This window comes from Rhineura floridana, chromosome 1 (genome assembly GCF_030035675.1).
Source record: "Rhineura floridana isolate rRhiFlo1 chromosome 1, rRhiFlo1.hap2, whole genome shotgun sequence".
NCBI lineage: Eukaryota > Metazoa > Chordata > Lepidosauria > Squamata > Rhineuridae > Rhineura > Rhineura floridana.
Window position 1 is genome coordinate 104,959,339 of NC_084480.1, and position 20,257 is coordinate 104,979,595.

Sequence of the window (20,257 nt, forward strand, 5' to 3'; positions counted from 1 at the left end):
CTTGAAAGGTTGTCACACAGAGGTGGACCAGGATTGCTTCTCAATTGTCCCAGGCGGCAGGACACAGAATAATGGGCTCAAGTTACAGGAAGCCAGATTTAGGTTGAACATCAAGAAAAACTTCCTAACTGTTAGAGCTGTACGACAATAGAACCAATTACCTAGGGTGGTGGTGCGGTCTCCAACACTACATTCAAGAGGAAGCTGGACAGGCACCTGTTGGGTATGCTTTAGTTTGGATTTCTGCATTGAGCAGGGGGTTGGACTCAGTGGCCTTATAGGCCCCTTCCAACTCTACTATTCTATGATTCTATAATGAATGATGTCATGTGTACTGAACAAGAAAACACACGCACTACAACTATATAGCACAACATGGAAGAATAAATAGACTGCCTTCCCCCAAATCAGAACATAGTTGGATAAAAATTGGGGTGAAGACTCATCAGCCAAAAAAGGAGCTTTCATATATTGAACTCCAAGGGGAAATCCAGCAGGCCTTCATCACTTAAATAATAGTGTTTTCACTAGTGACATTAAGAATATTTTTTAGTTTGGAATTCATTTCTTTTGAATGTTGTCAATGCAGGATAAAAGAAGAAAATATATTTTTTAGATCAAAGAACATTCTTGCCAATTTAGGTTTTATGTCAGTTGCCGATTTGAGAATTGCTTGTAAAAAAGAAGACCAAAGAAATTGCTTGCACCACAGCATGACATTGCTTGGACCTATGTGCAAGACTTCTAGCTCTTCAGTATCTGGTTGTTTCTTTTTGAACTGCAATCACTGTGAATCCTGTGTTTACACAGATATGTTATCATGTGCCAAAAAGACCACCCTCATGTGCTGTTCATACCTTTCCTATTTCTTTTCCAGACCTCTTAAAACGCTAGAGTGAACTACCATATATCTTGTTGAATTTTATTCCAACAACCAAAATATAAATGAAAAGCAGTAAATCTGAGTTTATTATGCCTTATTGTATTTATTCAATGCTGCCTTAAAGAAAGTGTATTCCTTGTAACAGAAAGTAATGTTTGTTTCTTGGACAATCAAAGAACAGCCGTATATAACAATTCAGCATAGCAGGGCCCTGCGATACACAGACCTGTGATCTGTTAGTAGTAAACCCTCATCATCAATGACTTTATTTAGAAGCATAGCACTTAAATTTGAAACTCATTAACATGATTAATGCTGTGTACAAAATCTGCTAATTGACAATAATTCAGCTAATAAAACGCTATGCAAATCTGAAAATCCAAAGGGAGAATTTCAAAGGCAGACTAGACATGTTCGCTGAAGAATTTCAGTGGCAATTGAAAATGCCTTGAATGTCTTTGAAAAAATCTCCCTTACAAGAATAATTTTAAAAAGGTAATGTTTGCCTCAAAGTAATGTTTATTAATTTCAGAGTGCTTCAGGGCAATCACAAAGAAAACTGTTTGAAAAACCTGGAGATCTACACTAAAATTAATTCAAAGGCCCACAAAAATATGTATTTTCCTCTTTTAGCGGATTTCCATCAACGTTAGAAGTACAATAGCAGTATTTGAAAACTGGGATGGGATGGAATTTGAAACACAAGTTGATTTAACAGAATGAAACAAAAGCAGGCATTTATCATACAAATTTAAAATACATTATTAGAAACATATACTGAATTATAAAAAGTATTTAAAATGAACTATAGATCAGTCATTCACAGAACACCACAAATTATCTGAGTGTTAAGTAGCTTCTTGAGTCAAACATAGTTATGGAAAAAACTTTTTATGTCTTCACATGCTCTTGTAAGTAGTCCTAAAAACATTTTACCCTTACAAGTTACAAGAGACCCTTACAAGTGTGATCAGGTTAGAAACAGGTTTGGGTCCCAAGACATGACTTGATGGTACATGATGCAGCCACCTTGCTAGAACCAAGCAGGTCTCGGTCTGCTCAGTGCCTGAATAGGAGGTCAACTGGGAACTCCATGCACACTGCTTTGAGTTCCATGATGGAAGAAAGGTGAGATATAAATGTACTAAATAAACAAGTCAGGGATTGCCCTTTCCCTGCCTCACACGGAATTAATTCAGTTAAAGTACTGAATTACCAGTTTGATCAACATTTATTTATTTCTCAGCAGTACCTTCCTCCTCTTCAACAAAGAAAAAGATTTATGTATACATCTTCCTCACTGATAAATCTAAGTGTCCCATAAAAACATTGTACCTTGTTTGTAAGAAGGTTATTTTTATCATATAACTCTGTATAGTTTTGATAAGTAGGAAACATTTTTTCTACAAGTTTGATTTCCCCTTCACTCTCACTTATGTGACTCTGTAAGGAAGAAGGAAAAAAGACAGTTAGCATTTCAATATACGCTTAGCTTAAACAACAAGAAGGCATCACAAGCAATTCCCTGGTCCAAACAAGTGTGTAATAGCTTCAAATCTACAGAGCACATCAGAGTCACCTAGGCTGTCCATGCATGACTCGTTTTCAAAATCTGGAATCCAACATATCAGCTGTTTAGTAGCAAAGATAAATGGGTGAGATTGAATCCAGGCTCTGCTCCCCCTGCTTTAATCAGCAGGATTTCTGAATTTTAAAGACCTATGGACATATAGGCTTATGGAAAACATGAAATTGGCCTAATGTCCTTATCAGCCAACAGGTGTGGGCAGAAGCAGCAGTGAACGTGGTTAAAGGGCACATTAGGAAACCATGCTTGAACAGGCTGGTTGCCAAGTATCCTGCTTCAATAGCCTAGTCAGTAGAGCTTATGTGACTTAAATCCTGAGAAAGCAAAAAACTAAAGTGCTGAGCTGGGTCTAAAGGAAAATATTTCCTTGTGGCAGAATCTTATGGCTAGGGAAAGAACATCTGCTGTGTTGATTCGTAATATATGGTATATATAAAGTGCTTTCAATGGTAAAATTGTCTTGGCTATTTAGAGTGAAGATTAAAAAAGCAAACGAAGGTCAGGACACAGTGATTTGCAGTTTAAGCATCCTGTTTATTTCTGCTTACCAACTTTGCATATTCTCAGAATAATGGTGTAATGAAGGGAGGGTTTATGCTGCATCGGAAAAGAGTAAATCAGGCAGGATATGACAGTTATGAAGCCTACCCATTGCAATGCTAGGAATAACGCAAGTTCTGCACCCATCAAGCAACTGCCCTTGAAGTGACCAGCAAATCTGTAGGCCCTGTCTCCAGCCTGGGGCTGGCCATTCAGAAGGAGCATGGTTCTTGTTGTCCATGTAGCAAGATATTGTAATAAAATGGATTTCTACTCTCCACTGTAGTCTTATCAGTTCTCACCTTTTGGCCACCTTTTTACTACAATGCACAGAGCCATGGCTCTTGTTCAGGCTGGGGAAATCTATTTATTTATTTATTTATTCCATTCCCCCCCCCTTCCTCCAAAGAGATCAGGGAAGTGGGCATATATGGTTTTTCCAATAAAGGAAATCTTATGTGCAGCACCAGTTTGTCTGCGTGCATGTGATTCCCCATTCAGATAGTGATATGAGTGCAGAAGCCTGCCTTCTCATCTAGCCAGACTGAAGTGAGTATGTTGTAGGCACTTTATAAATGGTAAATTATGAGGTGTACATTCACAGCGTGGCTTTTGCTTATTTTTTTCAAAACAGCACCTCACGCCATACTGTGTTCTTCCTTTAAGCCCAGCCCTGCTCATGCCCCTTAGAAATCCCTTTTCTGGCTGGCCTGGCCTACAGAGAAGAGAGTAGGGTAAGACCAAAAGCAGAATGGGCCCTAACTACTAGCAGCCATTGTAGGTGGCAAGAAGAACCAATTGGAAAAGGAGACATGACCTATAATTTTCCAATTATGTACACTTATAGATAATTATAGCAATATATGTATGTTGTTTCACCACTCCTAAGCTATCCTGAGTCCAACTCTCAGAGGTAAGGGGTGATGGTGACTTACCCATCAAAGTCCCCTCAAAACATTTCCTGCCTCATCATTTGCCCAACAGATGGGATAATGGTAGGAGGAGGTTTCAGAGCAAAACAATGGCCTCTAGTACCAGAATGGCCTTTTGAGATCGAGGCTGGTTCACAGATACGTGTTAAGATATTTGCTATATACAAATATCTTTAGGTTCATGCTTGCTTGCATTTGCACGGAGAAAGTAGCACATGGAAGTACACATGTATGTGGTTTGCTATAATCCTGTGATCATAGTAGCTCTAAAATGGGTTGGTGTAATTCAAACAATAATCATAATCACTTGTAACCATGCATGTGCACGTCCAGTTCCTAAACAACTTATTCTATGTATATATGAACGCTTCTTCTGGGTGACCTTTCCAGATGATGATAATTCATATACTAAAGACATAATATTCAAAGGGCTAGACATGTTGCATGGAAATAGCATATTATGTATATTATGTAACTATATAGATATAGATGCACATACATTTTAAAATATTCATTGAGAGATTTGTGTAGTGGTGGATGTCCATAGCCTTGTAAAAAATTCCAAGGGTGAAATAATAACAAAGGCTACAAAATAGTCATATGTTGTTTGGGAAGCAGAGGAAAGAACTAGAACTGCTGACTTTCAGCACTTTTTGTTTTGTTTTCAATGCAATGTTATGCATGATTACTCAGACATAAGTCCCACTGTGTTCAATAGGCCTTACTCACTGGCAGGAGTAGTGAGTACCCTTCATGAGTACATGCTGTAGCAATGCCCTTCTGGCAGTGGAGTCACTGCCACATACTGGCAGCAGCAGAGCTCAGGGCTCCATAGATGCACAAGTGCTGCAAATCTGGTGCTCCAGCCAATACGGCTACACAGCTCTGACCTCACCACTGCTTCGTCCCTCCCTCTCTCAGAAACTGGCAGCAGCTGAACTGCCGGGAGGCTATTGTTGCAGCTCTGTCCCACTGGGCAAGCCATTGCTGCTCACAGGGAAAGTGTGCAGAGGAGTGTAGCCTTTGTTCTGTTTTGAAAGACTCCATGGAGTATTTGTTATTATTTGATATGAATGTGATCAGGTGTGTGTGTATTGGTGCTTTTATCTGTTTTAATATGTGCCTGGGAGAGTGTATTATACATCAACCGGGGAGACCTTCGGGGGCCCCAATTAGCGTAGTGACGGGTAATGGGAGGTATGGTGTTGTGAGGAGAACATGCCAGGTAAGGGGAACTCGTCCCAGACAAGTAGTGTCTGTGACCCGTTCCGGTTCTCCTCACATCCCCAGGACTGCTGGTTATCCTATCAGTCAGCCTTCGGATCTCCATATGCTGTTGTTAAACGCCAGGTCGGTACAACATAAGATCTCCCTTGTTTATGATTTAATTGTGGAGGAGGCGGCTGACCTGGCGTGTATAACCGAGACCTGGGTGGGTGATATGGGAGGAGTTGCTCTTTCCCAGCTTTGCCCACCTGGATACATGGTTCAGCATTATGGTAGAGCCGAAGGTCGGGGAGGTGGGGTTGCCGTGGTCTATAGGAGTTCTTTCTCACTCTCCAAGCACCCTGTACAGGTGACGACTGGTTTGGAGTGTCTCCACCTTGAGCTGGGCCAGAGAGACAGGTTGGGAATTTTGTTGGTGTACCGCCCGCCCTGCTGCTCAACAAATTCCCTAACTGGGACTTCCCGGAAGGAGTGCTGGCTGGTGATTGTCTCTGAGTGAGCTCTATCTCAGAGGAAGCTTATTTCAGTTAAAAGCCAGTCAAGAGGAATTTTTGATTGGCGTAAATGTTCTCCAAGATAAAAGGGGAACCAAAGAGATCATCCACGGAATTCCGTCGAGCTGTAGATTACTAGATTTGATCAGGAATCCCCCTGAGATAAGAAGGCTTTTCTAGCAGCGGAAGACTGAGTCTGGATTTCCAACAGGCTGGGCTGAAAGTAAGCGAGACATTTTTTTCTTTCTCTTTTAAAAATGTTTTTAACGAGCTAGCCTCCTTCTGTCTAAATCTTATCAACTAACTTAAATTACTATCGTAAAAGAGACTTGTTTACGAATCGGCAACTCAGAAACTTGGGTGAGTCACACTTTTTTCGTATTATACAAAGCTAAGGAAGAAGGGAGCAATTCAAAGAACCTGCTTTATTTTTTATGACAAAAAGCTGGCTTAAAGCTGGAATTACAGAGATTAAACGGATAAGAGGCAACTTATTAGATAAGATGATTTGATTATTTGAAGGAAATATATCTGAGAATATTTTTTTTATTTTGGATTAAATTTTTTTTTTTAACGAATCTGCTGTTCGTGTATCTTACTAACTGCTGGATGCTGAGAACTAGATTTGTTTTACATTCTTGAATGTGCTGGAGATAAGAACGGTGTTGGTTAAACAGGCCTGGAATATTAACTTTTTTGTTGCTGGGAGAAAAGAAACTGTTTGCCTCTACATTGGCTAATAATAGAAAAGTTTTTTTTTTTTTCAAGAATGACAACTAGGAAAACAGCCAAAGTTTTGGAGCGAAGAGTTTCAATTGATACACAGGAAGGGATGGACATGTTCCAGAAAATTATGGAGGGATTTAGTGATTTTAAACAAGAGTTGAAACAAGAGATGAAACAGGACAGACAACAACTTAAAGATAAATTTTGCAATATGAAAAAGGATTTTAAAGATTTACAAGATCATATTAAAACAGAAGTGGGTGAGATTAAAAATAACATTGGGCAATTAACACAGGATGTAAAAAATGTTAAAGATAAGGTGCAAACCTTAGAGAATAGAATAGATATTACAAATATGGAATTGGAAAAAAATTTGGACTATATTGCTGTTATGGAACTTAGAGATAAAGAACATTGCTTGAGATTCCGTGCAATTCCTGAGGAAACAGGTGAAGATATCAGAGAGAAAATTGTTAATGTTTTGGCAAAATCCTTCGACAGGAACGAAGATCGGATGGAATTTGAAATAGACAAAGTTTATAGAATTAATTCCAGATATGCAACAATAAAAAAAATCCCAAGAGATGTGCTTGTTTATTTTTTAAAAAAGAGGACCAGAGATATGGTTTTGCAACATCATTTTAACAATGTCTTCAAAATTGACGGTAAAGAAATACAGGTGATGAAGGAAATTCCTGTTAGGCTTCTACGTAAGAGAAAAGATTACACTTTCCTCACAGAAAAACTTAAACAATGTAAAATTCAATTTAGATGGGATGTTCCAGAGGGAGTGATTTTTACATTTAGACAACAGAAGTATCGATTAAATACTGTTCAAAAAGCAAGGGATTTCTTGAGAAAAGCTTCAAAAGACATGGAAGAAGATAAACTCAAAGATATGGATATAATTCCTGGGAAACAAAGTCAACAGAAACAGGTAGAGGAAGAAAAGAATGATGATGGATCAAAGGGAGCAACAGGCACAGATTTTTCTAAAATATATGCTTAAAAATGGATTACAAATATCTAACTTGGAATATAAATGGAGTTAATTCGTCGCAGAAGAGAAAGTATTTCATTATTTGAAAAAATTAAAATTGGATATAATTTGTTTACAAGAAACTCATATTAAGAAGAAAGATTCTAAATATTTAATTTGTAAAAATTTGGGTGAAGAATTTATTTCGGCAGGATTCAAAAACAAATGGTGTGGTTCTTTATATTAATTCACAATTGTCTCCTAAATTGATATTATTGGATGATAGTGGCAGATTTGTGGGAGTTGAAATCACCATTCAGGGTACAAAAATTTTGATAGCGGGCATTTATGCTCCTAATGAAGATAAAACAAGGTTTTATACTGGACTTATGGAAAAACTATCAGAGTTTGCATATGATCATTGGTGTGTCATGGGTGATTGGAATGGGGTAATTTCACCAAAAATGGATAGACTTTCTGAGAAAAATATTAAAGAGACACAGGGCAAATTGCCGAAGATCTGTTTCGAACTGATGGAAAATTTAGAATTGGTGGATGCTTGGAGATATATAAATGACAATGCAAAGGAATTTACTTACTTTTCAGAAAGACATAAAACATTTTCGAGGATTGATATGATTTGGATGTCTAAAAATTTAGTGAAAGATATTTCCAAGATGGATGTGTTACCAAAAACCTTTTCGGATCATAATCCAGTGATATTGACTTTAAAAAAAAAAATCTTGGATTTAGATGGAGACTAAATGAATCTTTATTACAGAATGATAAAATAGTGCAGGAATGTAAGAAGAAATTAAAAGAGTTTTTTGAACACAATTTACATAAAGGAACAGATGAAAATATTGTTTGGGATACAAGTAAAGCATTTATGAGGGGATATTTTATTAAATGTAATTCTGAATTAAAAAAGAAGAAACAACAGAAAATGCAATTGATCTTGGAAGAAATAAAACAAAAAGAGGAAGAATTGAAAAAGAATCCAACTAAAGCTTCTACTGTAAATCAAATTAAAATGTTACAGAAACAAGTGTCAATGTTGACAGTTAGAGAAATTGAAAGGAAATTAAATTTTGCTAAACAAAGGACTTTTGAATTTGCAAATAAACCGGGGAAATTGCTAGCATATAAATTAAGAAAAGAACGACAAAAAAATTTTATTTTAAAGATACAAGAAGGAGATGAGATGTTGACAGACAATTTAAAAATCCAAAGGGTTTCCCATCAATATTATTCAACTTTGTACAAGTGTCAGGAAATTCCCTCAGAAAAAATAGAAGAGTATATATCCAAACAGAATTTGCCCAAAATTACAGATCTTCAGAGACAAGCTATTAATGGTCCTATTACGTCAAGAGAAATATCTGAGGCTATAAGTAAAATTAAATTAGGAAAGGTGCCAGGACCGGATGGACTATCAGCAATGTATTACAAATGCTTGGAGGAGGAACTTTTACTACAATGAATTCTATTTTACAAGAGGGGAAGATACCAGATAGTTGGAAAAATGCCAATATAACATTAATACCTAAAGAGGAGCAGGATTTAACTAAAACAAAAAATTATCGGCCAATATCTTTACTGAATAATGACTATAAAATTTTTACAATGATTTTGGCTGAAAGAATGAAAATAATATTCCAACAATTTATTCAGGAAGATCAAGCGGGGTTTTTACCTAAAAGACAATTACGTGATAACGTCAGGAATGTTTTGAATGTGTTGGAATATCTAGAACAACGAAATGACATACAAGCTGCTTTGATTTTCTTGGATGCTGAGAAAGCATTTGATAATTTGAATTGGAAATTTATGTTTAAGGTTCTAGAGCAAATGGACTTTGGAGATAATTTTATAAAATGGATCAGATCGATTTATACATCACAGAAGGCACAGATAATTGTCAATGGGGATTTAACGGACTCATGTGAAATACAAAAGGGTACAAGACAGGGATGTCCATTGTCCCCCCTTCTATTTATTCTGGTTTTAGAAGTGCTGCTTAGAGACATAAGGCAAGACAAAAGGATTTCGGGAATAAAGATAAAAAAAGAGGAATATAAATTGAGAGCATTTGCTGATGACTTGATAATTGTATTAGAAAATCCCTTGGAAGGAATCAAAGTATTGATGGATAAATTAGAAGAATTTGGACCATTATCAGGATTTAAGATCAATAATCAAAAAACGAAGATGCTGGTGAAAAATTTATCTTTAAGAGATCAAAAAGAGTTAATGGAGAAGATAGACTTTAAAATAGAAGAAAAGGTGAAATATTTAGGTATCATTATGACAAAAATTCAAAGTTGTTTCATAATAATTATGAAAAACTATGGACAGAGATTAAGAAAGATTTGTTAAAATGGGATAAATTACAGTTGTCATTAATGGGTAGAATATCTGTAATAAAAATGAATGTATTGCTGAGAATGATGTTTCTATTTCAAACAATACCTGTCATATCCTCTGATCTACCTTTCAAACAATGGCAAAAAGATATTTCTAAATTTGTTTGGCAGGGGAAAAAACCAAGAGTTAAATTTAAATTATTACAAGACGCCAAAGAAAGAGGAGGGCTGGGATTACCAAATTTGAGACTTTATTTTGCTGCTTGTTGCTTAGTCTGGATAAAGGAATGGATTCTATTGAGGAATAAAAGATTATTGGATTTGGAGGGTCACAACCTGAAGTGGGGATGGCATGGATATCTATGGTATGATAAAGTAAAAGTTAATGTGGATTTTAATAATCATTTTATAAGACGTCCTTTGTTGAATATATGGAATAAATACAAAACAAGGTTTTTTTTTAAAATACCACTATGTGTTTCAAGTCAAGAAGCATTTTATAGAAGAGAAATGGCTGGAAAAGAGAAATGGTTAACTTACCAAGAACTATTAGAAAATGGGCATGGTGAATATATAATGAAAGAGAGAGAACAACTAATAAAGGAAGGATATAGTTCACAATGGTTTGCCTATTTACAATTGTTAGAAAGATTTAAAATGGACAAGAAAATGTATGGGTTTGAAATAAATAAATCTGATTTTGAAATAGGTTTGTGTACAAATGATGAATGCATAATTGCAAAAATGTATAAATTTTTATTAAAAATGGACATGGAAGAAGAACAAGTAAAAGAGTGTATGGTTAAGTGGGCAAAAAATTTTGGTTATAATATACAAATGGATCAATGGGAAAATATGTGGAAAAAAGGTTTGAAATTTACATTATGCTATAATCTTAAAGAAAATTTTTATAAAATGATGTATCGTTGGTATATGACTCCAGAAAAGTTGTCAAAAATGTATAGTAATGTTTCTAATGTATGTTGGAAATGTAAACAACAAGAAGGATCTTTTTATCATATGTGGTGGTTGTGTAAACAGGCAAAATTATTTTGGGCACAGATAGGTAGGATGATGCAAAAAATCTTAAAGATAAATATTCAGTCAAAACCAGAATTTTTTTTATTGGGTTTTATGGATAAACAAAAGGAAAAGAAATATGGAAGAATAATATTATATATGATCACGGCAGCAAGATTACTATATGCACAAAAGTGGAAAATGGAATCGATACCAACAATGGAAGAATGGCTATTGAAATTAATGGACTTAGTTGAGATGGACAAACTGACATGTCTTATTAGAGAAAAAACGACAGATACATTTCTTAAGGAATGGAAGCCTCTTTTGGACTTTTTGTTGAAAGAAAAAAATGAAATGATGATAATGGGATTTGACGATTAATTAAGATAGACCTTGGAAAAAAGTGAATTTCGTATGTTCTAGGAGACATTTTGATATATATTATATATTAATATATATTTGATATATATTATATACTTATAGCTGATCTGTAACAAATCCGAAGTCAAGTTTTTCTTTTTATTTTATTTTTTTCTGTTGTATTGTTTTTGTTGTATTTGTATTTGTTTTTATAAAAATTTGAATAATAAAAAATTATTATAAAAAAAAAAACAAATTCCCTAACTGAGCTGACAGAGGTAGTCTCGGAGATATTGTTGCAGTCCCCTAGACTGTTGGTACTGGGGGACTTCAACGTTCATGCCGAGACTGCTTTATCTGAGGCGGCTCAGGACTTCATGGCGTCCATGACAACCATGGGGCTGTCTCAGTTTGTTACTGGCCCGACGCATGTGTCGGGACATACCCTTGATTTGATCTTCGCCACTGGGCAGGGAGATGGTGATCTGGAGGTTGGGGATTTTTCATCTACCCCATTGTCATGGACAGATCACCGCTTGCTGAGGTTTAGGCTTACGGCGACCCTTTCCCTCTGCAAGGGTGGGGGACCTATTAAATTGGTCCACCCCCAGAGACTAATGGATCCTGAGGGTTTCCAAAGGGCTCTAGGGGATTTTCCGACTGAGAAGACTGGCGCTCCTGTTGAAGCCCTGGTTGAACTGTGGAATACGAAGATGACCCAGGCGGTTGACACGATCGCTCCCATGCGCCCCCTCCTATGTAGAGCTCATACAGCCCCATGGTATACCCCGGAGCTGAGAGCGATGAAGCAAGAGAGGAGGAGGCTTGAGTGCAGATGGAGGCGCACTCCTGACGAATGCAATTATGCCTTGGTAAGTGCCTGTTCTAAGCGATATACAGCAGCGGTGAGGGCAGCAAAAAAGAGTTATTTTGCTGTCAGTATTAAGGCATCACTCTCCCGCCCAGCGGAGCTTTTTAAAACTGTACGAGGGCTTTTACATCTTGGCCCTCGGGATACTATAGATTCATCTGTAGCCCGTTGTGATGAGTTCGCTGGACGCTTCCAAACTAAGATCGCTTGCATTCGTCGGGACTTAGACTCCAATATTATAGCAGTTGGATTCAATGAAGCATCCAGACCACGTTCTTGTCCTCATTTATTGGATGAGTTTCAGTTGGTGCAGCTTGAGGATGTTGACAAGATCCTTGGACTGGTGCGGGCGACCACGTCTGTGCTGGATCCTTGCCCCTCTTGGCTGGTGAAAGCTGGCAGGACCGGAACCGCTGGCTGGGCCAAGGAGGTAATCAATGCCTCTTTGCGAGAGGGTGTGGTCCCTGACTGCCTAAAAGCGGCGGTAGTGAGACCGCTCCTGAAGAAACCCTCCTTGGACCCAGATAACTTGAACAACTATAGACCTGTGGCGAATGTTCCGTTCCTGGGCAAGGTTCTGGAACGGGTGGTGGCCGGCCAGCTCCAGGGACTCTTGGATGACACTGATTATCTTGATCCGTTTCAATCCGGTTTTAGGCCTGGGTTTGGTACCGAAACAGCCTTGGTCGCCCTGTATGATGACCTTTGTCGGGAGAGGGACAGGGGGAGTGTGACCCTGTTGATTCTCCTTGATCTCTCAGCTGCTTTTGATACCATCGACCATGGTATCCTTCTCGGAAGGCTCACGGAGTTGGGAGTTGGGGGTATTGCTTGGCAGTGGCTCCGCTCCTACTTGGTGGGTCGTCAACAGAAGGTAGTGCTTGAGGAACACTGCTCGACACCCTGGACTCTCCATTGTGGAGTCCCACAGGGATCGGTACTGTCCCCCATGCTTTTCAACATCTATATGAAGCCGCTGGGTGCGGTCATCAGGAGTTTTGGAGTGCGTTGTCACCAATACGCTGATGACACGCAACTCTATTTCTCCTTTGCATCTTCCTCAGGTGAGGCTGTTAACATACTAAACCGTTGCCTGGCCGCGATAATGGATTGGATGGGAGCTAACAGACTGAAACTTAATCCAGACAAGACCGAGACACTGTTAGTGAGTGCCTTCTCTGCCCAGATGGTGGATGTTCACCCTGTTCTGGATGGGGTTACACTCCCCTTGAAAGAACAGGTTCGTAGCTTGGGAGTTCTTTTCGACCCTTCCCTGTCTCTTGAGGCTCAGGTAGCCTCAGTGGCACGGAATGCTTTCTACCATCTCCGATTGGTAGCCCAGCTATGTCCCTATCTGGACAGTGACGACCTCGCCTCAGTCGTTCATGCTCTGGTAACTTCTAGATTGGACTACTGCAATGCGCTCTACGTTGGGCTGCCCTTGAAGATAGTTCGGAAACTACAGTTAGTCCAGAATGCAGCGGCCAGATTGTTGACGCGGACCAGAAGGTCCGCTCATATAACATCTGTTTTGGCCCGTCTGCACTGGCTTCCTATTTGTTTCCGGGCTAAATTCAAAGTGCTGGTTTTGACCTATAAAGCCTTACACGGCATGGGACCGCAATACCTGGTGGAGCGCCTCTCCCAATATGAAACTACCCGTACACTGCGGTCAACATCTAAGGCCCTCCTCCGAGTACCATCCCATCAAGAAGCTCGGAGGATGGTGACTAGAAATAGGGCCTTTTCGGTTGTGGCTCCCGAACTGTGGAATGGTCTTCCCGATGAGGTGCGCCTGGCGCCGACGCTGCTATCTTTTCGGCGCCAGGTGAAAGCCTTTTTATACTCCCAGGCATTTTAAAGTGTATTTTTACAGTATTTTATTACTATGTTGTATTCTGGATGTTGTGTGGTTCTCGTATTGTTTGTGTGTTTTTGTTTTTTTGAGTTATTATATTTATTGTATTTATATATTGTGCCTGCTTTTACCTTTTATGTACACCGCCCAGAGAGCCTTCGGGCTTAGGGCGGTATATAAATTAAATTAAATTAAATTAAATAATAAATATTGCAAATGAGGGGTACGGGGAATGCTCAGCCTCTAAAAATGTTAATAAAATAGGGTTGGAATGTATGGTAAGTGTGTGTTGCTCATTAACAATGATGTCATGGGCAGTAATCATTAGGTCTGTGAAACTTTAAAAACCACATTTCACACAGCATTCCAATATGCAATAGGTGTGCAAAGTAGAGAAAGAACCACACTTTCCTGGCATCTTATATTACCATTTAGAGTGCTAGCAAAAGTTCCTCACAAAATCAGTACTTTGCCAAACAACATCAGGATCCACAACAATAATTAACTACTGCACATTTACTGTGCAATGAAATATTTTTCAAAAACTGCTCTCATTCCTGTTTAAAGACATTGGATTGTATATTGACACAAGCAAACAACATTGTAAGGCACCATCTCATAGAAATGATGTTTAAGATATTCCAAATGCAAAGTTTTTTATTGCTTCTGAGCTATATGTTGCATTGTGGAGGAAAAACAAGGCATTGTCAGAAAGCTAATTTCCAAATTCCCCAGGGCTGCTTGGAATGCATACTGCTCTTGGAATATGAAAGATTACTCAGCTTTTAGCAGATCCTATAAACATGAAAGAAATTGTATTGGGTGTTCCATTTTCCAAGTATATCAAGCAGGACCTGACATCAGAGCTGGTGAGCTTAACAGAGTTGTTTCTTAAGCTATGAAGTTATCTGAAAATTGTTGGATGGATGAATTTTCACTAAATATGATAAGAAAAACCTTACCTGCACATGAATGTCATGAACCTTTGCCAGGTTACCAAGGCTACTAAGCAATTCCTCTGTGCAGGATGGTCCAAAGCGGGGTGTTACTATGGGATGTACTCTTGGATACTGAGAATATTCAAATAATATCAATGACAGACAGTGGACATTTGTGCACAACAGTATGCTAACATATAGCTATTATCAGCTTGTTTCTTTAGCAATTAATAAACGGGGGGCCAGTTTTAAGACTGTACACATTACTTTTTCCAAAGCGCATAGTTTCTGTTCTCCTGTGGCTAAATCACAATTACACATAGCTAAACAGTGACATCAGTTAGCAAGCACAAAGCACCCATGTGCAAACTCAGACTTTAAATTAATCGTTATTTACAAGAAGGGTGTTATTTAATTACCAGAAGGTCTGTCTGTTGATTCATGTCTGGCGCAAAATTATTAGGTATTTAAAATGTCTTACTGTTTTCCTATATGAATATTAATAACTATGGAGAAATATATAAAATACAAAATTATCAGGAAAACAAAGGAGAATCCACTTTGTTTAAAAGATACTGGCTAGTAATACTCTAATTTTATTTCCAATTCTCAAAGTGCTGTATTATCCTTATCTTATTTGTCTGCATTACTGCCCTGTGATTGTCCACTCATATTCCCATTTTACAAAAGCAGCATCAATTTAAGCCAAGACAACAGGTTGCATCCAATGACGTTGTTCCATTAGAGTAAGGACTTCTGCCAGTGTAATGGGACTGCCTCTCCTTCTCCTGTCACTACACTCCCAGATGTGTTCTGCGGGTTCACCCAGCCCTCCAGTGCAGGTTTGGGGGACACATGAGGTGTGCAGGGAGAGGTGAGGGGGAGGAAGTCCCATTGCACAGGTGGGAGTCCATACGCTAATGGGACAATTTTGTTGGATACAACCCAACAATTTTAAGTTGATGCTGAAGCTAGATGCAACAATGACAGACCCCTGTCTTTAAATGTTATTCTGATTCAGATATAACATGAAGGCTAATAGATATGTGCCGGTCCAATTCAAAAGCAAAAGGGGTGCTTAGATAAAGGGTGCTAACTTCCCGCACCCCCTGAACATGGCTTACCCCCTTGCAGTCTCTCTGACATCACTTTTTCCACAGTCTGGCTCCAATAATGGCAATGAGTCTGGCTGGGGTGAAAAGACAGTCTGCAGCAGGGTAAAGTTTAACACCCATATTTTCTTTTTATCTTTAAAACTGGTCTTTTAATCTCTGTTTTATGTATTATCTGGGCAGATCAAATAGATGGTTCTATCGCCATCACATCTACTTCAGCCCTAAGGTGAAACCTGAATTCATATATCCTAAGATCAGCACTGTATCCAGCAGTCCATTCTGTCTAACCTTTTACATAGGAAAACATCCTATCTTTTACATAGAAGAATTCATACACTGAGAGCACAACATGATTAGTAACTGTTTTGGGGAAGGAAATGAAGTTCTACTTACTTTCTTCTCCAGTATTCCTCTAACAAACCTGAAAGGATCAGGGAGGGGAGTGAAAATATAAAAATAATGTTTTTGTTTTTATTTACTAGATTTCTTACCTGCCCTTCACCATGAGATCCCTGAGTGGGTTGTAATAATTTAAAAATATTACTATTTGGGTTGAAAGGGAGTGGGTGTGTATTGGTCTCTCTGAGTTTACGTATTAGAGGTATACATGGGCCCCAAGATTCATCTTGTATCTGTGCATTTTAAAATATTCCTATCTGGCTTTTTTAAATTGCTATGTCCTCTCTGCTTTGATCTGTGTTTCAGGTTGCAAGCAGCTCTATATAAAATGAAGCTCTGTGGACAATGGGGAATCTAAAAATGGTTATAACTTTTTTCTCTTTTTGCCAAAGTGAATTGAATTTACAAACATAGGAGTCCCTCCAGAAAAGCAGAAGAATAGACCTAGATGCTTTTTGTGAGGAAAGCAAAAGGGATTCATTTTCCTCCATAATCTCTTATGGTGAGGGAGCAGATGTTTGTCTTTGCTTTTCTTACCGTAAAATATTTAAGAGGTGACCAATTAGTGTGTATTCTTGCTTGTACATTTTGTAATACTTTGCAGCTTCATACTGGCCTTTCCATTCCAATGATTGTTTGTGTCCCAGTAGGCCTTATAGCCCTAGGCCTTACAACATGAGGCTGTCTAGAACACTCTGCATGCAGTTTTGAGGAGCTCTGAGTTGTTGTTCTGTTGTTAAAGCACAGCACTAAATAGGATATTTTAAAAACTTAAATGAAGCTTTTAACCTTTTTATATGTATATATAAAAACCTCCTCCACTGCTGTACTTTAACAATGCCATCCCCAGTTAGTTGTGTCGGTCTCCGTTGCTATTAACTTTCAGGAGGAAGTTGAAAACATTCCTGCTTACCCAGGCTTTAATGGCTGAAGGGGATAGTTCTGGATGAATAATGTTTTTAAATGTAATTATTTTTTGAATGTTTTTAACTGTTTTTAGAATGCATTTCTTTTTGTTGTTAAATGGTTTTGCTTTGCTTTGTTTTATTAAATGTATATGATGCCCTTCCTCCTAGAAGGAGGCCAGGGCAGCAAATAAAAACACTAAAAACACTCTAAAACATCTTAAAAACAAAAGACTTTAAAACATATTAAAACAAAACATTTTAAAAACATATTAAAACAAAACATCTTTTAAAAAAGCTTTAAAAACATCAAAAAAGTAATTCCAACACAGATGCAGACAGGGATAAGGTCTCTATTTAAAAGGCTTGTTGAAAGAAGAAGGTCTTCAGTAGGTGCCGAAAAGATAACAGAGATGGTGCCTCTCTAATAGTTAAGGGGAAGGAATTTCAAAGGGTAGGTGTCACAACACTAAAGTTCCACTTCCTATGTTGTGTGAAACAAACCTCCTGATAAGATGGTATTTGCATCACCTACCCTCACCTGCAGAGCTCAGTAATTGACTGGGTATATAATAGGGATTGTATCCTCTCCTTTTTTAGGTTTGGTTTTAATGTGGCCCCTAGTGGTCATTAATGATCCAATTCCTTTTTCCTCCGATATCTTTTCATTTTTTCAATCTCCTCCAATATTTGTTTGTTTTGCAGAGAATTATCGATATTATAATTGCTATTTTTTCACAAGTCTCCACTGGTATTGATCTTTATTCTGAACTCTGTAATTATTGCCTGTTTACATTTTGTTTCAAGTGCATTGCAGAGCATATTAAGGCAGATAATTAAGTCAGTGTCTCTTCCCCTGCTGATTACAAAACACCTCATTCATCCCTGCTGCTGTCTGTCAGTTACAATCAACACCTCATTCCCCCTGCTGCTTTCTGTCTGCCAGTTACAATCAATATTTTATTTTGCAATCAGTGAAAGGGAATACACATTTGAAGAGCTCACATAGAAAGCAGAAAGCATAGTGTGTGTGTGTGTCACTCACAGTATCGATGATTTCAAAGCTATTTTTTAAAAAAATGAATCAGAAAAAAAGAAGAATGAATCAGAAACCAGGAGCGGAGAGCTACTTCAAAATTCTCTCTGCAAAGAGAGAATTTCAGAAATAATAATCTGATGGCAAATCCAATTATTACAGAAATGGAGCCCATCGCTAGTATATAAGGGGTAAGATGATCTTTCAGGTATCTTGGTCCCAAGCTGCATGGGGCTTTGTACACCAAAACCAGAACCTTTAACTTGGTCCAGTAGCTAACGGGCAGCCAATGTAATTCTTTCAGCAGCGAGATAACATGCCCTAGTGAGCAGTCATGCTGCCACATTTTGTACCAGTTGCAGTTTCCCGACCAACATCAAGGGCAGCCCCACACACAGTGCATTACAGTAATCCAACCTGGAGGTTACCAGTGTTGCCATATTGATATGTTTTGTTGATATATTTGCTGCTCTGGGCTGCTTCGGGAGGATGAGCAGGATATAAATTCAATGAATATCAACAACAGCAGCAGCAGCAACATTCCAAAGCTCTTCATTGCTCCACAGACAACATTTTGAACAGCCTCACTTTAATGTATAGGAAAACATAAAACTATATGGCATGGAAATAGATCAACAGTGTCACATGAGGCTTTGTGCGGGCCCTGATCCAACTTGGGGGTGGTGATTATTAGCATCACAGTTCTACTCAGGAGAGGGGGAAGATCCCCAAATTAATGTATGGATCGTTTGAAAGTGTGATCACATAGTAAATCAACACTGCCACATGAGGTCTGTAAGACTGTGCAAATGTATACCAGCTAAGAATTTTTACCTCAAATCTGCCCAAGCTGTTCGTAATTAACAGCAGACAAGTGGTCATTACTATGTTTCTTGTGACAACTAAATAGATAACATGTGAAACCAAGTGAAAACATAATTATATACTACAGCGGCAAGTTTTTTTTTTAAAAAAAGTAAAAATTTTGGCTGTGTATCACAAACCTGAATGTATTCTATTTTTATAGTCCTATTTTTAGGTGGCATAAATCTATGCTTCATTTATATTACTTAGGTCCACCAAAAAAAAAAATCGGTTCTTCATTCACTTCTTTGATACTGTCTATCTCCTCTGTCCTTTTAGGGACATTTATCTGCTTTCAAAGCATGTAGAAAAATTACAGCTTCTTCAAAGATTTATCAGACTGTAGTTAACTATTCACTAATAGGCAAAAAACCTTGCAGTTTAAGAACGTACCTATAGCCCACAGATATTTCTATCAAACTTTAAAAAGCAGGGAAATTGGGCAGTGTCCGGTTCAGAGCAGGAATCACGAGTCGGAGACGAGGGTGCAAGGAGCTCTTGCTTTATTAACGTAATGGAAACATCAAAGGCTGAGTGCCTCATAGAAAAGACTCTATACTAACTCACTGCAAATCCCTAACTACCCTCTAGACATGCTCTGCAACATGTGATGAAAGTTGACTCAACGCCCCATTCACAGCGCAGCAGTCTTAAATAGGAGAGGTCTTGGAGCGTAACCTCTCACTCCTTCGCACACACGCCCTCTGCCCTGTCCACTTCTCCCTACGTCGTGAGCGTGGTGAAGGGGGGGCGAGTCTCCATGGACTCATCTGACAGAACAGGGTCCTTATCTGCAGGCGGGGAAGCAGAGGGCTGGGAAGCGTTGGACGTCTCTGGGATACTGCTTGGCACAGGAGGAGTTACTACTCTTTCGGAATCTGCCCCTAACGGCTCCGTGGGGGTGCTTGATGGCTGAGCGCTGTCCCATTGAGGGGCAGGGGCATCCGTGGGAACTGGCGGGTCGGCTAGCTCGCTCTCTTCCTCAAGGTCTGGGCTAGACTCAACAACAGCTGGATCGTCCATGCCCACTGACGGCTGAGGCACCTGCAACTCATGCCTTCCCCCTCCTTGATCCACAGGAGAGAGGCTGGGCTCAACACCCCTGGGCTCAACAGGCAGCTATAGTGAATGCACCAGGGGAGCAGGAGACCTG

The 20,257-nt window shown here is 38.7% G+C and overlaps 1 protein-coding gene across 5 annotated transcripts in view; it reads right to left on the reverse strand.

The window, feature by feature from the left end:
• GDA (guanine deaminase) overlaps window positions 1-20,257 on the reverse strand; it is a 73,385-nt gene that overhangs the window by 17,826 nt on the left and 35,302 nt on the right. For all 5 annotated transcript variants that reach the window (XM_061628006.1, XM_061628015.1, XM_061627978.1 and 2 more), the window contains exons 6-8: window positions 16,294-16,321; window positions 14,810-14,917; window positions 2,219-2,326 (exon numbers count right to left, since the gene is read on the reverse strand). In XM_061628006.1, the coding sequence (XP_061483990.1) occupies window positions 2,219-2,326; window positions 14,810-14,917; window positions 16,294-16,321 (244 nt within the window). The remainder of the gene's footprint in view (window positions 1-2,218; window positions 2,327-14,809; window positions 14,918-16,293; window positions 16,322-20,257) is intronic.